We start from the raw sequence: 27,981 nt of genomic DNA on the forward strand, positions 1-27,981 counted from the left end.
AATTCAAGCAAACCGAACTCAGACCACCTCTGGAGATGGTCTCAGTTCGGGGCTCCTTTGAGTGGTCTGAGTTCAGCGTTCATGAACAGCCCAAAAAATGAACATAAACAGGTATTTAATTAATATGAATATCCCCCCTCTATAATCAATATTTCTAAATAGTTATCATATTACTGGCCAGAACTGTATGTACAGTAATAGGCCTACCCTTCAACATAATATCACATAAACATTCAACAAATAGACATTAGAGAAATACCCCTAACCATAACCCTTTAACTTAACTCCTAAACTTAACCCTAATCCCTAACCCCTAGCCTAGCTAACGTTAGCAAGCTAGCTAGAATTCGTAACTTATACATTTTGCAAATTCATGACATTTTGGAAATTTGTAACATATGACAAATTAATACATGCCATATGAAACGCAACATACTGCAGAAAATGTAAATCGACTACAGTCAAAACGTCATGACCTTTAATCACACGGTTGTTGCAAAGTTCATGCAATCGATATGTGGGACCATTCTTTTTTTTTGCAAGTATAAATCCCCATAATGCAACACACTGACAAGCTGTGATCGATGATGGTCACCGACTTGACAAAAGTGATCCGCGCCAACGCGCCCTCATGTTTTTGTTGTTCCATGAAAATAAAGGAGTGAACTGTCTGAGGTAATGAGCACTCTTCAACACACGTCACACAGGCCTATTTAAATAATGTAAAATATTGTGTTTGTTCGACATTGCAGCCGAAAGTGCAGGCGAACAGCCGACTGACAGATCTACAAAGAACCTTGCATCATAAATAACTGCTCATTATTATTTGTAGATCAGTCGGTCACAATTTACCCATGATGCATTACAGTTTTGATGCTCTCTAACACACAGTAGGCTGTCGATGTAAATAAGAACTTGTGCTTAACTGACTTGTCTAGTTAAATAAAGGATAAATAAATACAATTTAAAAAAAAAACACGGCTATTTTTATATGAGTGCAGTGTGTCAGCACACGTCTACCACTGGGTGGATTAAAAGGCTACTATGGCATTCAGGAAAATGTCAACCAATATTTAAACTGTCTATTCTGCTCACTAGGTGTCATTCTCAGACAATACTGGCTAGACCAAGACCACGCTGTTATACGGTCCATACTGTAGCTTCTTCTTCAATTCTTCTTCCTTTAACTGAATGGAATGGGCATTAGGCCTAACGCATTTAGATCATGAAATAGTCTACCACACCAATAACAATGTTTTGTTTTTTTTAATTAGCCAATTCATACAACAATAATTTATTGTAGCCCTGCACCATGTAACTGCATAAAACAAATAATTTTGCATAATAACTTTAAATATATAGTTATATACCAGATAACAATGTGTTGATTTCTGAATCATTCACCATATAGGGCTGTATCAGGGTTTCCCAAACTTGGTCTTGCCCCCCTCAAATAATCAAAGGTTGATGATGAGTTGGATATATGAATGAGCTGTGTAGCGCTAGGGCAAAAACCAAAATGTTCACCCAGGGGTGGTCCCAGGACCGTGTTGGGAAACCCTGGGCTGTTGTAGTGTAGGTTATATAGGCTACATGAATGGTTTTTATTTGGGGAAATTCAACAATGCCTCTTTCTCCCATCATCAGTACTGTTCAGTTTAATTAGACACTTAATGAAACACTAGTTAGACGAGACCAATTGAGTCCCGACACACCAAAACATAAGACAGCTGATGTTAAGGGAGGGGACCCAACCCTCTTCTTCACAAGTCCCCTAGACCAACCAATCACAAGTTGCCCACGGAGTCACGTGAGAAGAGGAGGAGGATATTGGTGCCCGGAGAGTGAGCGGAGAGGCGGACGTCCGAACAAAATCACAGTTTAGGGAAGTTTTAGTAGCGGCTCAGACAGAGAGGCTTTAGGAACGAAACATTGATTCTGTTGTGCATTTGAAGAGTAATCTAGGACAGCGGGGACTTTCCAAGGTGCCATGTTTCAGGACCGTACAGCAGGTGAGTGGACTAGGCTGCTCTAACCTATTTGATGGAAGAGTTCTGACTGACGGCGACTCTTAGATTGACTGAACCATCGCTCGAGGTGAACAAGTGGATACTTCTATATAAAACTATGTGATTTTTTGGGGGGGAAAAAATATTGGGGGAAAAAATACAAAGGAAATGCATTTTATCTCAGAAGTGGAATTACTTTTTGGCTGCATGATGCAGACATTTCTGTACAGTTAGGTCAGAATTTTTGGATGAGGAGATCCAGGAGATTTGTCTAAAATGTTATAACCAGAAAAGTGTTTATAAAACATAAACGTGTTCATATTACCGTAATAACTCATACAAATTAGATGTAATGTTCCCTTTAACGATAATGCAGCCTATCAACACATTGTAGCCTATAATTCTGTTGTCATTTGCAAGGTGTTTACAGCGTTAGAGAGAAAGTGTGATAACAACAAAAATAAGATGTCTGCGTATTAAATAATTATAACTTTAGTTGATTGTCAAAGATAATGTGTCACCCGAGTGGCACAGCGGTCTAAGGCACTGCATCTCAGTGCTGGAGGTGTCACCTCAGACCCTGGTTCGATTCCAGGCTGTATCACAACCGGCCGTGATTGGGAGACCCAAAGGGTGGCGCACAATTGGCCCAGCGTCGTCCGGGTTAGGGTTTGGCCTGGGTAGGCCGTCATTGTAAATAAGAATTTGTTCTTAACTGACTTGCCTAGTTAAAGGTTAAATAAAACATTTGAAAATTCAAAGTGCGTTATTATGAACAAAACACTTTCCTTAGTTATATGATCATCTTTATGCATTTAAAAAAAAAATCTTTATACGGGACAGATTGAAAATTACTTGGAGGTGCTAGTCCAATTTACTGGGGGGGCTGATCCAACTCAAGGTGTCATACAAATATTCACCCCCCTCCTCAACTTTAAAAATATTTTCACATGACCCTCCTCTTGTACTGTCAAATAAATTGAACACCCTTCCCCCTCATATAATTAACTGAAAATAATGTTTATGATCAACAAATAATAACTAGCGAGCCTGTGTTTATAAACGTGGATAACAACTTTTCCACTTCAGCATTCTTTTGTGGCACAGTCGATCTCACGGAGGGCTACGGGCCAGAAGGTTGAGGGTTCGCCAACCACCATGGGCGAGCTCAGTCTCAGATTTTCAACATTTTGATGCCATATTTATAATTACAGTATATTCGGAAAGTATTCAGACCCCTTAACTTTTTACACATTTTGTTACATTACAGCCTTATTCTACAAATGTATTAAATTATATTTTTTCCTCATCAATCTACATAAGATAAAAGTGAAAACTGTTTTTTTGCAAATCTATAATTTTTTTTTAATTTACATTAGTATTTAGATCCTTTTTCTAAAAGACTTGAATTTGAGCTCAGGTGCTGTTTTCATTGATTATCCTTGAGATGTTTCTACAACTTGATTGGAGTCCACCTATGGTAAAATCAATTGATTGGGCATGATTTGGAAAGGCACACAAAGGCCCCCGAGACAGGATTGTGTCATGGCACAGATCTGGGGAAGGGCATCAAAAAATGTTTGCAGCATTGAAGGTCCCAAAGAACTCGGTGGCCTCCATCATTTTAAAATGGAAGAAGTTTGGAGGGGACCAAGAACCCGATGGTCACTCTGATAGAGCTCCAGAGTTCCTCTGTGGAGATGGGAGAACCTTCCATAAGGACAACAGTCTCTGTAGAAATCCACCAATCAGCACTTTATGGTAGAGTGGCCAGACGGAAGCCATTCCTCAGTAAAAGGCACATGACAGCCTGCTTGGAGTTTGCCTAAAGGCACCTAAAGACTCTCAGACCATGATAAAAAAGATTCTCTGGTCTGATGAAACCAAGATTGAACTCTTTGGCCTGAATGCCAAGCTTCACGTCTGGAGGAAACCTGGCACCATCCCTACAGTGAAGCATGGTGGTGGCACTATCATGCTGTGGGGATATTCTTCAGTGGCAGGGACTGGGAGACTAGTCGGGATCGAGAGAAAGATGAACGGAGCAAAGTACAGAGAGATCCTTGATGAAAACCTGCCCCAGAGCGCTCAGGACCTCAGACTGGGGTGAAGGTTCACCTTTCAACAGGACAACGACCCTAAGCACACAACCAAGACAATGCAGGAGTGGCTCCGAATGTCCTTGAGTGGCCCAGCCAGAGCCCGGACTTGAACCCGATCGAACATCTCTGGAGAGACCTGAAAATAGCTGTGCAGCGATGCTCCACATCCAACCTGACAGAGCTTGAGAGGATCTGCAGAGAAGAATGGGAGAAGCTCCCCAAATACAGGTGTGCCAAGCTTGTAGCATCATACCCAAGAAGAATCAAGGCTGTAATCGCTGCCAAAGGTGCTTCAAGAAAGTACTGAGTAAAGGGTCTGAATACTTATGGAAATGTGATATTTCAGTTCATTTTATTGTTTTTCTTTGTCATTGTGGTATTGTGTGTAGATTGATGGGGAACATTTTATTTAATCAATTTTAGAATAAGGCTGTAACGTAACAACATGTGGAAAAAGTGAAGTGGTCTGAATAATTTCCGAATGCACTGTATTGTGGGATATTGAGAGGATGCTAAGGAGAGCTGCTAGCTAGGCCTGCATTTGTTTGTCTTCCCTTCTTCTTCCACCCAAATTAAACAGGGCCACTCTCAAGCACTTATTATGCCTCCAGACCCTGGTCAGGCTCAGACAGACAGACGGGGTCTACAGACCTCAGTCAGGCTCAGATAGACAGACAGACAAACAGACAGACAGGGTCTACAGACCGCAGGCAGGCAGACAGACAGACAGACAGACAGACAGGGTCTACAGTAAAGGTCGACCGATTTATGATTTTTCGATACCGATTATTGGAGGACCAAAAAAGCCGATGCCGATTTTTAGATTTTTTTTTATTTTAATTTTATTTTTTATATTTATAATAATGACAATTACAACAATACTGAATGGACAATGAACACTTTAATTTTAACTTAATACATCAATAAAATCAATTTAGTCTCAAATAAATAATGAAACATGTTCAATTTGGTTTAAATAATGCAAAAACAAAGTGTTGGAGAAGAAAGTAAAAGTGCAATATGTGCCATGTAAGAAAGCTAACGTTTAAGTTCCTTGCTCAGAACATGAGAACATATGAAAGCTGGTGGTTCCTTTTAACATGAGTCTTCAATATTCCCAGGTGAGAAGTTTTAGGTTGTAGTTATTATAGGAATTATAGGACTATTTCTCTCTTTACCATTTGTATTTCATATACCTTTGACTATTGGATGTTCTAATAGGTACTTTAGTATTGCCAGCCTAATCTCGGGAGTTGATAGGCTTGAAGTCATAAACAGCGCAATGCTTGAAGCATTGCGAAGAGCTGCTGGCAAACACAGTAAAGTGCTGTTTGAATGAATGCTTATGAGCCTGCTGCTGCCTACCACCGCTCAGTCAGACTGCTCTATCAAATCATAGACTTAATTATAATATAATAACACACAGAAATAAAAGCCTTAGGTCATTTAATATGGTCAAATCCGGAAAGTATCATTTTCGAAAACAAAACGTTTATTATTTCAGTGAAATACGGAACTGTTTTGTATTTTATCTAACGGGTGGCATCCATTGCTGTTACATTGCACAACCTTCAATGTTAAGTCATATATACGTAAAATTCTGGAAAATTAGTTCGCAACGAGCCAGGCGGCCCACTGTTGCATATACCCTGACTCTGCGTGCAATGAACGCAAGAGAAGTGACACAATTTCCCTAGTTAATATTGCCTGCTAACATGAATTTTTTAAAACTAAATATGCAGATGCAAAAATATACTTCTGTGTATAGATTTTAAGAAAGGCATTGATATTTATGGTTAGGTACATTCGTGCAACGATTGTGCTTTTTTTCGCAAATGCGCTTTTGTTAAATCATCCCCCTGTTTGGCGAAGTTGGCTGTCTTTGTTAGGAAGAAATGGTCTTCACACAGTTCGCAACGAGCCAGGCGGCCCAAACTGCTGCATATACCCTGACTCTGTTGCACAGAACGCAAGAGAAGTGACACAATTTCCCTAGTTAAAAGAAAATCATGTTAGCAGGCAATATTAACTAAATATGCAGGTTTAAAAATATATACTGTACTTAATATATACTTGTGTATCAATTTTAAGAAAGGCGTTGATGTTTATGGTCAGGTACACATTGGTGCAACGACAGTGCTTTTTTCGCGAATGCGCTTGTTAAATCACCCATTTGGCGAAGTAGGCTGTGATTCAATGATAAATTAACAGGCACCGCATCGATTATATGCAACGCAGGACAAGCTAGATAAACTAGTAATATCATCAACCATGTGTAGTTAACTAGTGATTATGTTAAGATTGATTGTTTTTTATAAGATACGTTTAATGCTAGCTAGCACCTTACCTTGGCTCCTTGCTGCACTCGCAACAGGTAGTCAGCCTGCCACGCAGTCTCCTCGTGGAGTGCAATGTAATCGGCCATGATCGGTGTCCAAAAATGCCGATTACCGATTGTTATGAAAACTTGAAATCGGCCCTAATTAATCGGCCATTCTGATTAATCGGTCGACCTCTAGTCTGCAGACCCCAGTCAGGCTCAGTCAGTCAGTCAGACAGGGTCTCCAGACCTCAGTCAGGCTCAGTCAGTCAGACGGGGTCTCCAGACCTCAGTCAGTCAGTCAGGCTCAGTCAGTCAGACAGGGTCTCCAGACCCCAGTCAGGCTCAGTCAGTCAGTCAGACAGTCAGTCAAACAGGGTCTCCAGACCCCAGTCAGGCTCAGTCAGTCAGTCAGTCAGACAGGGTCTCCAGACCTCAGTCAGGCTCAGTCAGTCAGTCAGACAGACAGTCAGTCAGACAGGGTCTCCAGACCTCAGTCAGACAGACAGTCAGTCAGACAGGGTCTCCAGACCTCAGTCAGTCAGTCAGACAGACAGTCAGACAGGGTCTCCAGACCTCAGTCAGGCTCAGTCAGTCAGTCAGACAGGGTCTCCAGACCTCAGTCAGACAGACAGACAGTCAGTCAGTCAGTCAGTCAGTCAGACAGGGTATCCAGACCTCAGTCAGTCAGTCAGACAGACAGACAGACAGGGCCTCTGAAAGACCCTGGTTGCCTTGTTACTGAGCACATTCTCTCGGCTGTTGATTAGTTGTGTGAACACATGATGTGATCACATGATGTTTAGCTGCAGTATGAAAGTCTATTCATGGTGCCTAGATAATAGATTCTATATATTTATTTATTATTAACCACAACAAGGGTGATAAGGAGTCATGATCCTTCTTCTTGTTTAATCCTGGTGGTCTTTCTAAACACATATCTCTCTCTCTGCACAGGATCATCCATCCGTGCTCTGAAGCAGTGTGGAATCTAAGTAGGAGAGCCAGGCAGACTACAGGTACACAGCCAGGGGGCTACTTGGACTGGAGGGCATGCTGGCTGCGGTTGGGATGTTGAGGCAGAGCAGTGGTGGAGGAAGTGGTGGAGGCAGTGGAGGGAACAAACAATCGCTGGGCATCTCACGCATCTCCAACTTCCACTTCTTCCCCTTGTCCGCTGGCATGGGCACTAGTACGGGCACTACGGCGACTTTTGGGACAGGGGGCAGACGAGCCAAGAGCAGCTCCCTGAGCTCCATCAGCTCTGGATCGGACAGCCTGGATGCCCCTGCTCCCCCTGCCGGGACCACCAACCCAGACTACATCATGCAGCTGGTCAATGACGTGCGCAAGTTTGCTGACGTCCTCCTTCTATTCAAGGAATCTTTTCACTCCAAAGGTGAGTTCAGAGTTCAGAGTTTGGACTGGGGAAACAAAAGGGTAATTGGGATGATAATGAGTGGTTACAATGCTTGCCTGGATGTGGATATATTCCCTGGTGTATCATGGGAAATGTAGTGTAATGGAACTCCAGGTTTAGCTTAGGTGTCAGTCAAAGGCATTGTACACAATTTGTCCCAGTCCACCTGTTTTTTTTTCTGTCGTGGTCTGTCCTTGACTGTGCGGTCACTCACCCTTTTTTTCTCTCTCTCATGGGGTGAATGTCCTTGTTGCTTGTTTTCTAATCTTTTGTATGGGAGCGCTGGTTACTTAAAGTCCACATTGTAGTCTTTCACACCCATGTACTAGAGGGGAATGTTTGCAATGTGTTTTAAGCCTTAAAAAACCTGTGGCTTTTGTCACTCACTAATGTGATTTAATGTGTCTTTTTGCATAGAAAAATTTGACCAATTTCCTAATATATCTTGTAATTCTAGATGTTCTACTTCACATTATATTTTAGGGGGCTGGGATAAAGGGAGGGTATGGGGAAGATATTTTAGGGGGCTGGGATAAAGGGAGGGTATGGGGAAGATATTTTAGGGGGCTGGGATAAAGGGAGGGTATGGGGAAGATATTTTAGGGGGCTGGGATAAAGGGATGGTATGGGGAAGATATTTTAGGGGGCTGGGATAAAGGGATGGTATGGGGAAGATATTTTAGGGGGCTGGGATAAAGGGATGGTATGGGGAAGATATTTTAGGGGGCTGGGATAAAGGGATGGTATGGGGAAGATATTTTAGGGGGCTGGGATAAAGGGATGGTATGGGGAAGATATTTTAGGGGGCTGGGATAAAGGGATGGTATGGGGAAGATATTTTAGGGGGCTGGGATAAAGGGATGGTATGGGGAAGATATTTTAGGGGGCTGGGATAAAGGGATGGTATGGGGAAGATATTTTAGGGGGCTGGGATAAAGGGATGGTATGGGGAAGATATTTTAGGGGGCTGGGATAAAGGGATGGTATGGGGAAGATATTTTAGGGGGCTGGGATAAAGGGAGGGTATGGGGAAGATATTTTAGGGGGCTGGGATAAAGGGATGGTATTGGGAAGATATTTTAGGGGGCTGGGATAAAGGGATGGTATGGGGAAGATATTTTAGGGGGCTGGGATAAAGGGATGGTATGGGGAAGATATTTTAGGGGGCTGGGATAAAGGGATGGTATGGGGAAGATATTTTAGGGGGCTGGGATAAAGGGATGGTATGGGGAAGATAGACATGGAAGTGGGTGACATCTGAAGGAATTTTGTTTCTCCCACTGAGTCTATCATCGTATATATTCTATACGGTCTTCCTTGTAGGTCTTTTAAAAAACAAACACTTCCTCCTCAGATTAAACACAGAGTGTACAAAACATTAGGAACACCTGCTCTTTCCGTGACATAGACTGACCAGGTGAATCCAGGTGAAAGCTATGATCCCTTATTTCTGTCACTTGTTAAATCCACTTCACTATCAGCATATTGTTTTTATTTACTTTCCTGCTCTTTTGCACACCAGTATCTCTACATGCACATCATCATCTGCTCATCTATCACTCCAGTGTTAATGCTAAATTGTAATTACTTCGCTACTATGGCCTATTTATTGCCTTACCTCCTCATGCCATTTGCACACACTGTATATAGACTTTCTTTTTTTTCCTATTGTGTTATTGACTGTACGCTTGTTTATTCCATGTAACTCTGTGTTGTTGTTGTTTGTGTCGCACTGCTTTGCTTTATCTTGGCCAGGTCGCAGTTGTAAATGAGAACTTGTTCTCAACTAGCCTACCTGGTTAAATAAAGGTGAAATTAGATGAAGGGGAGGAGACAGGTTGAAGAAGGAGTTTTAAGCCTTGTGACAATTGAGACATAGATTGTGTATGTGTGCCATTAAGAGGTTGAATGGGCGAGATAAAAGATTGAAGTGCTTATGAACGGGACATGGTAGTAGGTGCCAGGCTCACCGGTTTGAGTGTGTCAAGAACTGCAACGCTACTGGGTTTTTCAAGCTCAACTGTTTCCAGTGTGTATCAAGAATGGTCCACCACCACAAAGGACATCCAGCCAACGTGACACAACTGTGGGAAGCATTGGAGTCAACATGGACCAACATCCCTGTGGAACGCTTTCGAGGCCTAGTAGAGTCCATGTCCCGACGAATTGAGGCTGTTCTGAGGGAGAAGGAGGGGGGGGGGGGTGTAACTCAATATTAGGAAGGTGTTCCAAATGTTTTGTACATTCAGTGTATATAATAGTGAAAGTCAGCATCAGTGTTTCAAAGGGCCCATTTTCACACCAGCTTCCATCCAGACCATAATACACTCCTTCAGTAATGTATGGTCTTTCCTCCTCCTCCTCAAGCCATCAGTTATTAATGGTCTTTCCTCCTCCTCAAGCCATCAGTTATTAATGGTCTTTCCTCCTCCTCCTCAAGCCATCAGTTATTAATGGTCTTTCCTCCTCCTCCTCCTCAAGCCATCAGTTATTAATGGTCTTTCCTCCTCCTCCTCAAGCCATCAGTTATTAATGGTCTTTCCTCCTCCTCCTCCTCAAGCCATCAGTTATTAATGGTCTTTCCTCCTCAAGCCATCAGTAATGTATGGTCTTTCCTCCTCCTCCTCAAGCCATCAGTTATTAATGGTCTTTCCTCCTCCTCAAGCCATCAGTTATTAATGGTCTTTCCTCCTCCTCCTCAAGTCATCAGTTATTAATGGTCTTTCCTCCTCCTCCTCAAGTCATCAGTTATTAATGGTCTTTCCTCCTCCTCCTCAAGTCATCAGTAATGTATGGTCTTTCCTCCTCCTCAAGCCATCTGAAGTGGATTGTTTCTAACGCATGGGGAAAACACTTTTAAAATGCAAGACTAAGTGCAGATTAAAAAGGGGAGGATTGCTCTTGCGTGTGGGATTATTGCATTCCTGTGCTGTTGGGTCGGGCCCTTGGCTTGGACCAGACCCAGGTTCACTTATCTCTCTCCTGGGTAAGGGTTGTCTGAGTTGGGGGGTTGGCTGAATGTGTTGGTTCTCCTCTCCTCCCTTCCCAGTAGAGCAGTGCCATTTCATCCAGGCCTCTGGGGAATCTCAGCCTTTGTCTGGAGAGGAGAGAGAGAGGTCAGGCAGGGTGCTTGACCTGGCTGGATTGGCCGGGTGTTTGGAGAGGCAGGATTTGTGACTGGTGTTTCTCAGCTGGAGGGACTTCTGAGTGGGGCTGTCGGCAAGTTCACTGATCAAACTAATACATCAGCATGGTGAAGAGGAGTACATCTGTTCAGGATTGTGCTGCTTCATTTAACCCTAAGGCTACTACCAACATATTTCACAGATTAGTAACTGAGGTAGTTATGACACCTCAGAAATGACCTATTGAAAATTAATTTTGGTTTTCAGCGTAAGTAATTCACTAATAACTAAATAATAATGAGGTGTCCTCTACATATGGAACAGACTTGGTTTTTGTCTGTCTGAGGTGAACTTCCTGGTTTATGTCACTCATACAAATTAGTGTTAACAACAGATGCTCAGGCTGGCACTCAACTTTGTGACACGTTTGCATTGCTGACATAGTACACATTTGTGTCTGTCAGCAGCTTGCTCCATTGGTTTTACTGCATCAAGTTAGTCAGTTCATGGAACCAGTTCAGAATGCCTGTCTGTGCTACAAATACCAACCTATATAACCTGTCCAGTACCTCAGCTATTAGAAAACCTTTTTTAAGTCGTATATCTTCAGTGAGTTAGCAAACTTTTATTTACGCTGCAGTGTTGAATTGAAACCCTCTGAGGCAATGTTCATGACCTGACTCTACCACTAATTGAACTACTTTTGCACGGTGCTTCCAGCCCAATATACACATCATTATGTAAATATTGGGGTATTCCAGTAACCAACCACAGTTGGACTACATACAGGACTGGGCAGATATGTGAAAGGAGACCAATTGCCCTGTAGGAACTTCAATACAGAGCAGTGGAGCGAGAGAAGGAAGCCCTGAAATCCATGTTACTTCAAACAGAGATGAACTCTTGAGTGAAGAGGAATGAGAAACTACAAGGAATGTATGACAGGAAAACAAGTAAAGTTATTTCTGCGACGTGACAATGAAGATGCAAACCACAACATGCTAAATGTTTTGGATTGTATCCTCGGGGTGGCAAGTAGCCTAGTGGTTAGAGCGTTGGGCCAGTAACTGACTATTCTGCCTGCGGCTATGGAACCCTGACCTGTTCACCGGACATGCTACCTGTCCCAGACCTGCTGTTTTCAACTCTCTAGAGACAGCAGGAGCGGTAGAGATACTCTCAATGATCGGCTATGAAAAGCCAACTGACATTTACTCTTGAGGTGCTGACTTGTTACACCCTCGACAACTGTGAATATTATTATTTGACCATGCTGGTCATTTATGAACATTTGAACATCTTGGCCATGTGCTGTTATAATCTCCACCCGGCACAGCCAGAAGAGGACTGGCCACCCCTCATAGCCTGGTTCCTCTCTAGGTTTCTTCCTAAGTTTTGGCCTTTCTAGGGAGTTTTTCCTAGCCACCGTGCTTCTACACCTGCATTGCTTGCTGTTTGGGGTTTTGGGCTGGGTTTCTGTACAGCACTTTGAGATATCAGCTGATGTAAGAAGGGCTTTATAAATACATTTGATTTGATCGAATACCCCGAGCTGACAAGGTAAAAAATCCGTTGTTCTGCCCCTGAACAAGGCAGTTAACCCACTGTTCCCCGGTTGGCCGTCATTGTAAATAAGAATTTGTTCTTAACTGACTTGCCTAGTTAAATAAAGGTATTAAATTAATAAAAAATTTAAATAAATATGAGGATGCAATCAAAAACATGCTAAATTAGACAACTCGTTTGGTAAATCTTTTCTATAAAATCTAGGTTCGGATGTGATACAGCCTGGATTCAAACCAGGTACTATAGTGATGCCTCTTGCACTGAGGTGCAGTGCCTTAGACCGCTGCGCCACTCGGGCACAATGCAAGAATATTGACGTCTTGATTTTGTCCAAAGTAAAGGTAAGCAAAATCTGTTAAATTGACCTTCATGTCAACTTGTTTTGACATCGCATTGTTGTTTTTAGCTGTATAGAGTATGTATTTGGATGTTTTGAGCTGTGTAGATTATATATTTGGATGTTTTCAGTGATTAATTGGGATAAAAATGTAAATTACAAAAAGTTAAGTGATTTAACTCTGACAGCTCTAATAAAATCATATCATTGTGGATGCTTGCTCTAACTCTGAAACAGAGTTAGAATTACAAAGTTGTGTCGTAGTGTCCAGATTTAGCTGTTGTTGAAGAAGTCAGATCAGTTTAATAATGGCCCTGACAGTTTAACCATGTGTGGCGGCCCTGTGTGGCGGCCCTGTGTGGCGGCCCTGTGTGGCGGCCATGTGTGGCGGCCACATCCGAGTGAGTCACTGGCCACAGTTTGTCATTTGTACTCTCTCTACAAATAGAATTGAGGAAATTAACTTGCACAAAAGCGATCATATCAAAATGATTTGTGTTTCGCGTTCACTGACCGTCTCCAAAGTGTGATTGTTGACGGTTGGGAGGGCAGGGTTGGGCATTAGCGTAGTAACACGCAGCTCTTACGAATCATTGGTTTATGGTTAGAATGGAAGTGATTTGAATCCCTAATCCAATTTATGACTCTATTGTCTCTGCTACGTGTGACAACAGCTAGGGTTTCTCATTACCCTGGTCATTAATGACGAGAGAGGGAATCCTCCTCTCCCTCTTTCTCTCTCCAGCTCCTTGCCACGCATAGCATAGCATAGCATAGCATAGCATAGCATAGCATAGCATAGCATAGCATAGCATAGCATGGCAGACCCAATAGTCAAGTGTTATGTTCAGGTCTGGACTCTTGGGACCTTGACAACAGAGGGCTGTATTCACGATCTAACACCCATTGTCTCAAGTAGAAACTTCTTCAGACTAGCATGCTTGTAGCTATCTGGCAGTGTCGGATATATACTTTCCTATGTAAGAATAACAGTGGCCTTGGGACCGATCCCCGGGGAACCACACGGCAAGTTTCAGTCACTTTTTTTTCTTCTTCTGCATGTCACCTTTAAATGGTGATTATCAGTTGGTTGCAGACAGTTCCGATTTAGTTTGGATGGACTGGCGAGGGGAAACCTACTTCTCTTTACAAATCTTTGTAAGCATTTTTCAGTGTGTGGGGGGGTTGTTTTATCATGTTTCGGTTGTCCAGGGTTTGAGTTGGCTTTCATAATGATGTGTTAACAATATGGGGGGATTTGTTTTAAATATCCTGAGAGGTTATGACATTGTCCAATGGCCTCTTTTTGAAGGACATGTCAGTAATCGGTTGGGATTACTTCTGTGGGGTTCGCCCAAGGGTCACAACAGCCATTTGGTGCTCTGGCCAGTCATGGAGGTCAGTGAGTGCAAATACTTTGTGGAATCACTGGTAAGAATGGAATTTTATTACGTGTTATCATCAATAGAATATTTTGCATGGTTAAGGACAATGTCTGTATGATCTGCCTTTTAGTGAGTGTGATCTAAGAACAGCTATATGGTGATATCTGTCCTTTCTTCTTGTTCTTCATCTTAGTAATGGACTGACTGTTCTCCCCAGAGGTTGACCCCATTCAGGGTCTCTGTTCTCCCCAGAGGTTGACCCCATTCAGGGTCTCTGTTCTCCCCAGAGGTTGACCCCATTCAGGGTCTCTGTTCTCCCCAGAGGTTGACCCCATTCAGGGTCTCTGTTCTCCCCAGAGGTTGACCCCATTCAGGGTCTCTGTTCTCCCCAGAGGTTGACCCCATTCAGGGTCTCTGTTCTCCCCAGAGGTTGACCCCATTCAGGGTCTCTGTTCTCCCCAGAGGTTGACCCCATTCAGGGTCTCTGTTCTCCCCAGAGGTTGACCCCATTCAGGGTCTCTGTTTTGGAGGGAGCCTGATTTTATCTGGATCTTTTTAAAGACTGTGTGTCACGGAAATGACAATGCACAATTGTTTTGGAGAACAAGCTATGAAGGGAAAAATGCTGGAGTTTTTGTGCAGGTACAGCCAACTAGCGTAAAAATAATATTGCAGGGAGCTATGGGAGAAATGGAGGCATTAGACGTGCCTCAGCTATGACCATACAGTAACTGTTCACGTAGATACGACAGCTTTACATGTACAGACAAATATCCATATTCCATGCAAATCAGTTCTATATGTTGATTAGTATTCTGTGTCAGTTTGAGGTTAGCTTATTCAGAACTGTGTAACTCATGTTGTTTATAGAATATTCATGTGCAGTGTTGTAGACCACTATGGCAGTGTGGAGGCTTGCTCCAAGACATGACCCTCCTGGCAGTACTGAGGCAGTGTGGAGGCTTGCTCCAAGACGTGACCCTCCTGGCAGTGTGGAGGCTTGCTCCAAGACGTGACCCTCCTGGCAGTGTGGAGGCTTGCTCCACGACGTGACCCTCCTGGCAGCGTGGAGGCTTGCTCCAAGACGTGACCCTCCTGGCCTTCAGCATCACTCTGTCAGCGGTGTGACCCAGGCCTTCAGCATCACTCTGTCAGCGGTGTGATCCAGGCCTTCAGCAGCACTCTGTCAGCGGTGTGATCCAGGCCTTCAGCATCACTCTGTCAGTGGTGTGACCCAGGCCTTCAGCAAAACTCTGAGAGGGCAGACAAGACAGTCTGTTAGTCTGGATTGGTATGCCTTCGTACGCCCTGGCCAGGAGGGTCTGTCTGCCTGTCTTTGTTTAAACTCTTCAATCAGCCCATATGTAAACTACAGACACGCTCTGGTCAACACACAGTGTCACTTTTGGTGGTGTCTTACAGGCTGACCACACCATTCGCGTCACGTGCCCGAGCGTTGCAAAATAAATGTAGAAATCTATGTTATTCAATTATTGCACCCACAATGCTCGCGCGCACCAACGAGCGTCTGCGTTGCCAAGGGCTAAAATAGAAGTCCTTTCTATTTCTGACGCAGATTGCGCTGCAAGTCCTGCCTCTCCCATCTCCTCATTGGTTTATAGAAGCAGGTACCCACTTGCCATCGTCTCATTGGTTTATAGGAGCAGGTACCCACGTGCCATCTCCTCATTGGTTATACCCACTTGGGTGACTGAAAGACAAACGAGGGCAGTGGCAGTAATGCACCTAATTTATGAAAGTTGCCAATCGCAATATAAAGTCAAGTGAAGAAAAAGCCTTGAAGGAGGAGAGATGACTAGAAACGATTCGGTTGACCGTTTTATGTGTGGATTATTTGGTGGAGTAGAGGACATTGTGCATTTCAGGTAAAATAACAACTCAATGTTTATATCCCAGGACAAATTAGCTAGCAACAGCAAGCTAGCTAAATAGGATGAATTAATGGCAATGTTTTTCTCTTTTTTACTGAAGCACCTGCCTTATTACACTCTAAAGTTCATGTTGTTTTTAACTAAACACATGCAAGTGTTTTATCTCTCCTTCTCTTCTCATGTGACATATCTTCCCTATCGTGTGTTTTACAGTAGAAGTCGGAAGTCATCTACTTTGTCATTTTTACAGCAATTGTTTACAAACAGATTATTTCACTTAGAATTCACTGTATCACAATTCCAGTGTATCAGAAGTTTACATACACTAAGTTGACTGTGCCTTTAAACAGCTTGGAAAATTCCAGAAAATTATGTAATGGTTTTAGAAGCTTCTGATAGGCTAATTGACATCATTTGAGTTAATTGGAGGTGTACCGGTGGATGTATTTCAAGGCCTACCTTCAAACTCAGTGCCTCTTTGCTTGACATCATGGGAAAATCAAAAGAAATCAGCCAAGACCTCAGACCAAAAAATTTAGACCTCCACAAGTCTGGTTCATCCTTGGGAGCAATTTCCAAACACCTGAAGTTACCACGTTCATCTGTACAAACAAAAGTATGCAAGTATAAACACCATCCATTGGACCACGCAGCCGTCACACCGCTCAGGAAGGAGACGCATTCTGTCTCCAAGAGATGAACGTACTGTGGTGCGAAAAGTGATAATCAATCCCAGAACAACAGCAAAGGACCTTATGAATATGCTGGAGGAAACGGGTATCCACATTAAAACGAGTCCTATATCGACATAACCTGAAAGGACGCTCAGCAAAGAAGCCACCGCTCCAAAACCACCATAAAAAGCCAGACTATGGTTTACAACTGCACATGGGAACAAAGATCATACTTTTTGGAGAAATGTCCTCTGATCTGATTAAACAAAAATAGAACTGTTTGGCCATAATGACCATCATTATGTTTAGAGGAAAAAGGGGGAGGCTTGCAAGCCAACGCACACCATCCCAACCGTGAAGCACAGGGGTGGCAGCATCATGTTGTGGGGGTGCTTTGTTGCAGGAGGGACTGGTGCACTTCACAAAATATATGGCATCATGAGGTATGAAAATTACGTAGATATAGTGAAGCAACATCTCAAGACATCAGTCAGGAAGTTAAAGCTTGGTCGCAAATGGGTCTTCCAAATGGACAATGATCAAGCATACTTCCAAAGTTGTGGCAAAATGGCTTAAGGACAACAAAGTCAAGGTATTGGAGTGGCCATCACAAAGCCCTGACCTTAATCGTATAGAAAATTTGTGGGCAGAACTGAAAAAGCATGCGAGCAAGGAGGCCTACAAACCTGACTCAGTTACACCAGCTCTGTCAGGAGGAATGGGCCAAAATTCACCCAACTTATTGTGGTAAGCTTAAACAATTTAAAGGCAATGCTACCAAATACTAATTGAGTGTATGTAAACTTCTGACCCACTGGGAATGTGATGAAAGAAGTAAAAGCTGAAATAAATAATTTTCTTTACCAACTGTGGCACTGTTGGTAGAGCATGGTGTTTGCAACGCCAGCATGGTGTGTGCAACGCCAGGGTTGTGGGTCCAATTCCCATGGGGGGCCAGTACAAAAAAAAAAAAAATGCATGAAATGAAATGTATGCACTCACTACTGTAAGTCGCTCTGGATAAGAGCGTCTGCTAAATGACTAAAATGTAAATGTAAATTATTCTGACATTTCACATTCTTAAAATAAAGTGGTGATCCTAACTGACCTAAAACAGGGAATATATTACTAGGATTAAATGTCAGGAATTGTGAAAAAACTGAGTTTGTAAATGTATTTGGCTAAAGTGTATGTAAACTTCCCAACCACAACTGTATGTGTTCACACTCTCAAAGAATCCTTTGTTATATTTTCAACCATTTTCATCTCCTGCTTGTCAGTCCGACAGGTACAGTAGCTCTCCCCCTCTCTGCCCGGTTAAAGCTACTGGTGGATTACCTGAGTGTATTTTTAACTGTTGTATCAATATTGACTTGTACCATGTCGGTCAGTGCCACAGGCACAGCTAATCATGTTTGATAGTGGTGGTGGGGGGAAAATCTTTCTGTCTCGCTGCTGTAGGCAGCTCTTTCCTCTGCATGCCCTGCATTCCAGCAGAACAAATGCTCACTTGTTGCTTTAGTGCCTTAGATCAACAGTGGACAACAAAAAAATGGTGAATATCTTTTGTGAAGTCTGTTCTTTGCCAAATGGTAGTGCCTTGACCCGTCGATAAGTATGATTTTTTTTTTTTGCCATGGTTGGGGGTGTTGTGATGGGATGACATTAAGGAGTGGAGGGTCAATGGAGAGGGGTGAAAACCTCTATAGAAGACGATGGTGTGACTGGTGTCCATACGGCTGACGGTTGCTTCACTCCTAATTTAAAATGGTTGCTGTCATCACACATTTTATTGTTGATTTATGGATGAAAGGTTATTTCCCTTGTCTATGTGTACATTGGGGTTCTGAGTGTGTGTACAGTGTTTGTCTTTAAGAGGAGACACTCCACACACACTGTGGGTCACAGAGCAGACAGAATCGATGGAGAGAGATCAAAGACCTCCCCTACCCCAAGCTGCACCACGATATGCCATAGAGATGGGGTCCCGGTCCCTTTTCTGCTCCCCTGTGCAGAGTGTTTTGAGGGGTAGGTAGTGTTATAGCTTTACCTACTGTACATGCAGTACCTCACCATATGATCACACATTTACATGGTTGTTTTCATTATCAGCTATGTCACAATATCCCCACTTTTATTGATGGATTTAAAGCGTGTATCCCTCATGACTTTGTGTGTGTTTAACTACTCGTGCTACTACGTAATGATGTTTCTCAAAGTGGGAATGATTGTTCAACAGGTACTGTAGCTAGCTGTTGTTGAACAGATATCAAGGTGAGGGATTGTTGAACAGGTACTGTAGCTAGCTGTTGTTGAACAGGTACTGTAGCTAGCTGTTGTTGAACAGTTACTGTAGCTAGCTGTTGAGAACAGCTATCAAGGTGAGGGATTGTTGAACAGGTACTGTAGCTAGCTGTTGAACAGGTACTGTAGCTAGCTGTTGTTGAACAGTTACTGTAGCTAGCTGTTGAGAACAGCTATCAAGGTGAGGGATTGTTGAACAGGTACTGTAGCTAGCTGTTGAGAACAGATATCAAGGTGAGGGATTGTTGAACAGGTACTGTAGCTAGCTGTTGAACAGGTACTGTAGCTAGCTGTTGTTGAACAGTTACTGTAGCTAGCTGTTGAGAACAGCTATCAAGGTGAGGGATTGTTGAACAGGTACTGTAGCTAGCTGTTGAGAACAGATATCAAGGTGAGGGATTGTTGAACAGGTACTGTAGCTAGCTGTTGTTGAACAGCTATCAAGGTGAGGGATTGTTGAACAGGTACTGTAGCTAGCTGTTGAGAACAGATATCAAGGTGAGGGATTGTTGAACAGGTACTGTAGCTAGCTGTTGTTGAACAGGTACTGTAGCTAGCTGTTGAACAGTTACTGTAGCTAGCTGTTGAGAACAGCTATCAAGGTGAGGGATTGTTGAACAGGTAATGTAGCTAGCTGTTGAGAACAGATATCAAGGTGAGGGATTGTTGAACAGTTACTGTAGCTAGCTGTTGTTGAACAGATATCAAGGTGAGGGATTGTTGAACAGGTACTGTTGAGAACATTTATTCAGTAGGGCTGGGAATTGCGGGGACCTCACGATACGATATGTATTGCGACTCTCACAATTCTATATGCATTTTGATTCGATACTGTGATTTCATTGCTATTTGATGTTCCAAACATATTGCTCACCATATGTCTGCTGCAGAGGGACAAGAGAGAGACATGACAAAACTAATTTTGATCAGTCAACTAAATAAAAGTGCTGAAAACAAATTGAAAAAGAAGATGGAGATTTGTAAGAAACATACTGGCGTTTTGGTGCAGGTACAGCCAACTAGCGCTAAAATAATATTACGATATTGTCAAAATGATCCGATAGGATATATTGGGCATCCAGCTCTAGGAAGAGTCTTGGTGGTTCCAAACTTTTTCCATTTAAAAATGATGGAGGCCACTGTGTTCTTGGGGACCTTCAGTGCCGCAGAAATGTTTTCGTACCCTTCCCCAGATCTGTGCCTTGACACAATCTTGTCTCGGAGCTCTACGGACAATTCCTTCGACCTCATGGCTTGGTTTTTGCTCTGACATGCACTGTCAACTGCGGGACCTTATATAGACAGGTGTGTGCCTTTCCAAATCATGTCCAATCAATTGATTTTACCACAGGTGGACTCCAATCCAGTTGTAGAAACATCTCAAGGATGATCAATGGAAACAGGATTTACCTGAGCTCAATTTCGAGTCTAATAGCAAAGGGTCTGAATATGTACGTAAATAAGGTATTTTTGTTTTTTATTGTTAGTAAACTTGTTAAATATTTGAAAACCTGTTTTCGCTTTGTTAAATTTTTTTTATAAATCCATTTTAGAATAAGGCTGTAACGTACCAAAATGTGGAAAAATTCAAGGGTCTTAATACTTTCCGAATGCACTGTAACTGTATCTATCCGCTCCATCACTACTATCCAGGTGGATGAATGTTGAACGGGTAGCTAGCTGTTGAAAACAGATATCCAGGTGTTCTGTAACACGTAGTAAGACTCTCTGTCGAATATTTCTGACATCGTCATGGCAGCGTTCCAGAAAGGTTTTGGGAATCACTATTTTCTCTCTTCCCATTTCTGTCAGGCTTTTGTAATTTGGTTTCAATGTAAAGTTGTAAAGTACGAGAGAGAGAAAACACTTCTCTTTTTGGTTCTTCCTCCTTCACCATACCAAAGCTTTATGGGAAAGTGGCTCTGTCGTGGGTCCTTTGAGAAAACCCCTAAATGCTGTTTGAGTGATTTTTGTGGTCAAAATCACCCCTTGTGAAATACCAACCTAACATTTGCCCCCGATGGTCTGTTCACTAGTGGTCGTTTACAGACTGTTTTGACGAGGCGCTGTTTGGACATTTCCCTGTAAAAGCGTCTCCAGATGATTCCTCAGTTAAACACAGTTGTGACCCCTGAGAGTGGATCCGTATTTAAATTATAAATGAACAGTCAGACCCTTTTGAAGATTTAGTTGCAGTTACTCCACATTTGAACCACAAACGACCAGAACATGAGAAATAGTCCCATTCTTTTCCAGCCTGAAAATGTTGTATTATTGTGTGATTTTTTTTTACAAACTTATTTTGAAGCATAGCCTACTCTACACTCAACTTCATGGCTAATAAGCTGATTGAAATGTCTTAAATTAGCTTTTTTTTCAGTTTTGTATAAACCAGGGCCTTGGCCTAATTATCACGTCTAACGGCTGTGCAAGATTCACTTCTCAGTAGGGGATGGAAGTTTGGGCCAATGACTCAAAAATACATGCCTTCTCGGAGTACTTTAAATTCCCAAAGTTATGGGCAGAGTTAGAAAGCTGGCTGTCAGATATAAGTTTACTTTTAATTCATCTATCTGCATATTTCAAAATAAAATATAAAGTGTAAAAAAATATTTGAAAAATAGAAGTGTTGGCGGAGTATTTATTTACATGGATGGAAATATATTAAACAGAGGAAGCGTGGTCACATCTGCCTGTAGAAGAAGCAGCAGTGGGCTGACACCCCTATTTTTGTTGGTTATGTTGTCGTAGTGTCTAGGAGGGCATATTTGAGAGGGAATGCTGTCACCTCCAGGTAGGTGTTTGTCCCCCTGTCTGCTAAGAGTGTCAGGTTCTTGTCCAGTTCTGGCATTTAGGTCGACACAGACTAGTACATGTCCCTGGGCCTGGAAATGGTTGATCTCCCCCTCTAGGATGGAGAAGCTGTCATCGTTAAAGTATGGGGATTCTATTGGGGGGGATATAGGTGGCACACATGAGGACATTAATCTCTGTTGAGATCATTTCCTTATTAATTTCTAGCCAGATGTAACATTTTCCTGTTTTGATAAATTGAATAGAGTGGGTTAGGTCTGCTCTATACCAAATGAGCATACCCCCTGAGCTTCTTCCTTGTTTCACACTTAGTAGTTTGGTGTATGGGACTACCAGCTCTCTGTAACCTAGAGGGCAACCAGTGGGTCTGTCTCCTCTATACCACCTGGTAGTTTGGTGGATGTGACTACCAGCTCTCTGTAACCTAGAGGGCAACCAGTGAGTCCGTCTCCTTTGTACCATGTTTCTTGTAGGATGACTATGTCTATATTTCTAATGTCTTTGAAGTCTGGGTTCCTGCTCTTTAGGCCAAAGGCAGATGACCTCAGACCTTGTACATTCCAGGATGAGATAATAAAAGCTTTGTGTTCCGTAGTGTCTAGTGTTTGTGTGGTTTAGGCCTGGACCATTACAGTAGGTGTGAGTAGAGCATGTTGAGCGTCTGGTACATACAGTACGGTTGCAGGATGGGATTGATTCCACCTGTTGAAAAAGAAGGATTGTTTTTGGTTAGTTTTTAAAAAATACCTATTGATAAGCTATTAAGCCTAAATTGATAATTCAGTCAGATAAATGCTGTCAACTCCTGACGCTGAACCTCTGTAATTAGTTTGTTTGATTGATCGAACTCGAGCCTCGACACATGAGAACACGAACTAGATTTACTCTGCCACCACAGCGGACACATTGTGGTCGGGCGCAAACATGATTTGTTTCTGCCTGACCAAGTGAGCCCATGTCTCCTGTAGTCAACAGAGTGAGCAGGGTGGTTGGAGCAGACAGCAGGATATCAATCTACCTGGCCAAACATTTAGTCACCTGTTGACTGTTACCCATCACAGTACTCCAGTTAATGAGTGTGGGAACGGATGCAGATCATACCATATTCAGATCATTCCCTTTTGAAACCAGACATATTCAGATCATTCCATTTTGAAACCAGACATATTCAGATCATTCCATTTTGAAACCAGACATATTCAGATCATTCCATTTTGAAACCAGACATATTTTTGGTATTTGCAACACAGTTCTTTATTTATCCTGTTTTTTAAAGCTGGAATCTGTAGCGATGAAACTGCCACATCCGTTTGTTACTTTGTTGTTAATGTATTTTCACAAACAGTTTCTGCTTTGTCTTATGCAGATCTCAGCTTTAACAATCATTTAATATCTTCATAACTATTATGTATGGACAAGGACAGTATAACATCTATTTACACAATCACACATTTACTACCGAAAACAAAGGATGGTCAATTTGACTCTTAGATTACATTCAACAGAACCCTCCCTTCAACACACATATGACTTCCTGTATGCCTCCCATCTTGGATTAATGCCCTGGTCGTTGGCTATCGGAAACTCACAATCTCCGAGATGCATTCATTTTAAGTTATTTGCGTAGAGCTTCTGATTTTAATTTCCAAGTGAGGAACTAAGGATCATCTTTCTACAAGTTAGTAAGTTGGATCATTTCCTGTTCCGACCAGAACCTGATCACGGCGAAAGGATTTGAAACCAAGATGGCAAATGTATCCATTAGATTCAATTAAGAGACCCCTCCAATCTGCCACTCCCAGCACAATGCTGGATCAAAGGACCAGGCAGAATTAATCTGACATCCTGCACTATGTGCCAACATGCATGACGGGAGCCAGGAAGGGCTAATCTTTTCCTTATTAACTCTAAATACACGTGAGTAAATTGAGTCTGCTAGCCAAACAGTAGCTAGTGGTTAGCTCATTCAGTGGGATTATGTGTCCGGTATGGTTGTAACGTGTACTCTGGAAGTCAGGAAGCAGGTGCAGAAGGTGAGTTTAATAATAATCATGAAGGGTGGTGATGGTCCAGGTTTGCATAACGATGGGGAGCAGGTGTGCGCAATGATGGTTGCCAGGTGGGCGCAATGTGGGTTGCCAGGACCGGTGGCTAGTAGACCAGCAACGTTGAATGCCGGAGTGGGTGAGCAGGAGACAATAGTAAGGAAGTGATGTTAGCATGTTACTGCGTACAGTACATGGTGTCTCTTAACTTGGTGCTCAAGTGTGTTTATGATGTCCAGAATAATTAGCCTTGTTTAGCATCTAGGAAGCTTGCATGTGGTGAGAGAGGAGCCACGCTGTGAAGTACTCATAACTGGTTATCGTCAGGCAGACCTGAAGACTGGAGAGACTGGTGGGAGAACTGGGAGCTGTCATACTCCCTGGAGCCAATAGCAGGTGTTCTCCCAGGAGCCAATAGCAGGTGTTCTCCCAGGAGCCAATAGCAGGTGTTCTCCCAGGAGCCAATAGCAGGTGTTCTCCCAGGAGCCAATAGCAGGTGTTCTCCCAGGAGCCAATAACAGGTGTTCTCCCAGGAGCCATTGTTGTGACAGAGTCTACTTAGTACAAAGAGGACTAATCTACATCATAACGGACTGTGAATGGAGACTGGCTCTTACATCATAACGGACTGTGAATGGAGACTGGCTCTTACATCATAACGGACTGTGAATGGAGACTGGCTCTTACATCATAACGGACTGTGAATGGAGACTGGCTCTTACATCATAACGGACTGTGAATGGAGACTGGCTCTTACATCATAACGGACTGTGAATGGAGACTGGCTCTTACATCATAACGGACTGTGAATGGAGACTGGCTCTTACATCATAACGGACTGTGAATGGAGACTGGCTCTTACCTCATAACGGACTGTGAATGGAGACTGGCTCTTACATCATAACAGACTGTGAATGGAGACTGGGTCTTCAGCCTCTTGAGTTTCACAGGCGTCCCTTTGGCATGAAGATGTTCCTTTTAGTCCTTCTGGTTAGGCTGACATTTATAATCAACATCCTACCCTGCCCAGCCTAACCCAGGCTAATCCAACCCAGGCTAATCCAACCCAGGCTAATCCAACCCAGGATAACCCTGCCATGCCTAACCCCACCCTGCCTAACCCAACCCAGCCTAACCTAACCCAACCCAGCCCTGCCTAACCCAGCCTAACCTAGCTCCACCCAGCCTAACCCAACCCAGCCCTGCCTAACCCAACCCAGCCTAACCCTGCCCTGCCTAACCCCACCCTGCCTAACCCAACCCAGCCTAACCTAACCCAACCCAACCCAGCCCTGCCTAACCCAGCCTAACCTAACCTAGCTCCACCCAGCCTAACCCAGCCCTGCCTAACCCTGCCCAGCCCAGCTGCCATGCCTAGTCCTGCCCTAACCCAGCTCCACCCAGCCTAACCCAGCCCTGCCTAACACTGCCCTGCCCAGCCTATCCCAGCCCAGCCCCCTTCTGCCCAGCCCAGAGAGAGAGAAAAAACAACTTTACCAATGATCATGTTGTTCAACACGTCTCACTGGTGTGGTCCACCCTCCCATGAACTGCAACAGCAACTCCTCCTCACTGTCAGTAATGACAGCTAATAGCATTTGAGAGGGTCAGGGAAAAAGCCAACCGTCCAAGCCTCCCATCCAAACGCCATTCATTCAGGATTAGGATGCTAGCGACGCTAAACAAAGTACTCTTATCCTCGATGCTAGGTTAAAATTTGCCTCCATTCTCCCTACTGAAAGGTGTGCTGAAGAGCCTGTTCAGTTAGCCCATTCTGGAAAGCCTCCAGCTCCCTGGGCTGATGGAGATACCTAGGCAATGCTAAACAGGGCAGCAGCGCTGAGCGGGTCGCTAGTCTCGGTCTCAGCTGTCTGGCTAATACCAGCCTATCAGCAAGGTTGCACTGTGGGGGATTTTCAGTCTCTCTTAAATTAAGCATAGTTAGAATGTCAGCTTTCAGAGGGGCTCAGAAACAGGAGAAGAGGTAGGGGAGGAGAAGAGGAGGAGGGGGAGGAGGAGTGGAGGGGGAGTAGAGGTAGAGGAGGGGGAGTAGAGGTGGAGTAGAGGAGGGGTACAGGAGAAAAAGGTTGCCTGTCTTCACTCAGTGTGACAGACAGGCAGCTCAGCGTGACAGACCGACAGGCAGCTCAGCGTGACAGACCGACAGGCAGCTCAGCGTGACAGACCGACAGGCAGCTCAGCGTGACCGACAGACAGGCAGCTCAGCGTGACCGACCGACAGGCAGCTCAGCGTGACCGACCGACAGGCAGCTCAGCGTGACCGACCGACAGGCAGCTCAGCGTGACCGACCGACAGGCAGCTCAGCGTGACCGACCGACAGGCAGCTCAGCGTGACAGACAGACAGGCAGCTCAGCGTGACCGACCGACATGCAGCTCAGCGTGACCGACCGACAGGCAGCTCAGCGTGACAGACAGACAGGCAGCTCAGCGTGACCGACCGACAGGCAGCTCAGCGTGACAGACCGACAGGCAGCTCAGCGTGACAGACAGACAGACAGGCAGCTCAGCGTGACAGACAGACAGACAGGCAGCTCAGCGTGACAGACCGACAGGCAGCTCAGCATGACTGACCGACAGGCAGCTCAGCGCAGAAATGAAAAGGAGGAAAAGCAAATGGGGGAGTAGAAGAGGAGAGGAGGGGGAGTAGAAGAGGAGAGGAGGGGGAGTAGAAGAGGAGAGGAGGGGGAGTAGAAGAGGAGAGGAGGGGGAGTAGAAGAGGAGAGGAGGGGGAGTAGAAGAGAGGAGGGGGAGTAGAAGAGAGGAGGGGGAGGAGGAGGGGAGGGGGAGTAGAAGAGGAGGGGAGGGGGAGTAGAAGAGGAGGGGAGGGGGAGTAGAAGAGAGGAGGGGGAGTAGAAGAGGAGGGGAGGGGGAGTAGAAGAGAGGAGGGGGAGTAGAAGAGAGGAGGGGGATTGGTAATTTAGCCAATCTGACCCTCATACCATCATGACCACCTAATCATCCCCAGCTTCCAATTGGCTCATTCATCCCCCCCTCCTCTCCCCTGTAACTATTCCCCAGGTCGTTGCTGTAAATGATAATGTGTTCTCAGTCAACTTACCTGGTAAAATAAGGGTTAAATAAATCATACTAATTTGAGAGACCGTTGCTTTCTGACCACATTGAAGGGTATGTTCTTGGCCAACAGAACATTAAGTAGAGACACCTTTGTGATTTTAGAGGCCTTAGCAAACTCAGTGGAGACCGTAAATGTGACTACCTGATAACTAATGCATAAACACACATGACCTGGAGTGGTCTTTCTGTAACTAGTGGTTAGTCAGACAGCCTATCTTATATGTGTAGTAGTGTGTACACACATCCAGAATAAAACACAGACCATTACTAATGCTTCAGTAATTACAGTGCTGCCTGGCTCTATAGATGATAAGAACAAGACTACTTTAGTATTCAACCAGCTTGATAATGTACACATCACATAGTTAGAGGGTGAGCTCATTAGAAAGCAGCTGAATGGGAGGACAGACTGATCTAACAGTGTCCAGATGCTTGTACAACTCCCTCAAAGCTTTAATTCACCACTGCAGGCCAGTCAATAGGATAGTAACACCGGCTGACAGCCTAGTAGGACACTCCCATGACGCTTTTTACCCAGAACCCAGTGAAACTGAGCGCCACAGAGAAGGTCAGAGTCGACACACACACTCACACACACACACCAACCAACACACAGGCCTGTCAAAGCCACATTTGTGCTGACGGTGGCCCCTGGTTACCCTGCTTATGGTAAAGGGGATCAGGGTCGCCCCTGGTTACCCTGCTTATGGTAAAGGGGATCAGTGTCGCCCCTGGTTACCCTGCTTATGGTAAAGGGGATCAGTGTCGCCCCTGGTTACCCTGCTTATGGTAAAGGGGATCAGGGTCGCCCCTGGTTACCCTGCTTATGGTAAAGGGGATCAGGGTCGCCCCTGGTTACCCTGCTTATGGTATAGGGGATCAGGGTCGCC

At 44.0% G+C, this 27,981-nt stretch overlaps 1 protein-coding gene and 1 long non-coding RNA gene across 4 annotated transcripts in view; both read left to right on the plus strand.

Moving 5' to 3' along the window:
* The first annotated feature begins 1,844 nt into the window (after positions 1–1,844).
* The window catches only part of LOC115195349 (rho GTPase-activating protein 29), a 73,176-nt gene continuing 47,039 nt past the window's right edge, over positions 1,845–27,981 (plus strand). For 2 of the 3 annotated variants that reach the window (XM_029755126.1, XM_029755127.1), the window contains exons 1-2: positions 1,845–2,012; positions 7,389–7,830. In XM_029755126.1, the coding sequence (XP_029610986.1) occupies positions 7,485–7,830 (346 nt within the window). In that variant the 5' untranslated portion in view covers positions 1,845–2,012; positions 7,389–7,484. Of the gene's footprint in view, positions 2,013–7,388; positions 7,831–18,241; positions 18,859–27,981 lie in introns of those variants that run through there. The other variant, XM_029755128.1, reaches the window with a different exon arrangement.
* LOC115195351 (uncharacterized) lies at positions 13,653–14,879 on the plus strand. Its single transcript, XR_003878676.1, has 2 exons — positions 13,653–14,483; positions 14,519–14,879. It is a non-coding gene; the product is annotated as an uncharacterized LOC115195351 (long non-coding RNA).

This window comes from Salmo trutta, chromosome 6 (genome assembly GCF_901001165.1).
Source record: "Salmo trutta chromosome 6, fSalTru1.1, whole genome shotgun sequence".
NCBI lineage: Eukaryota > Metazoa > Chordata > Actinopteri > Salmoniformes > Salmonidae > Salmo > Salmo trutta.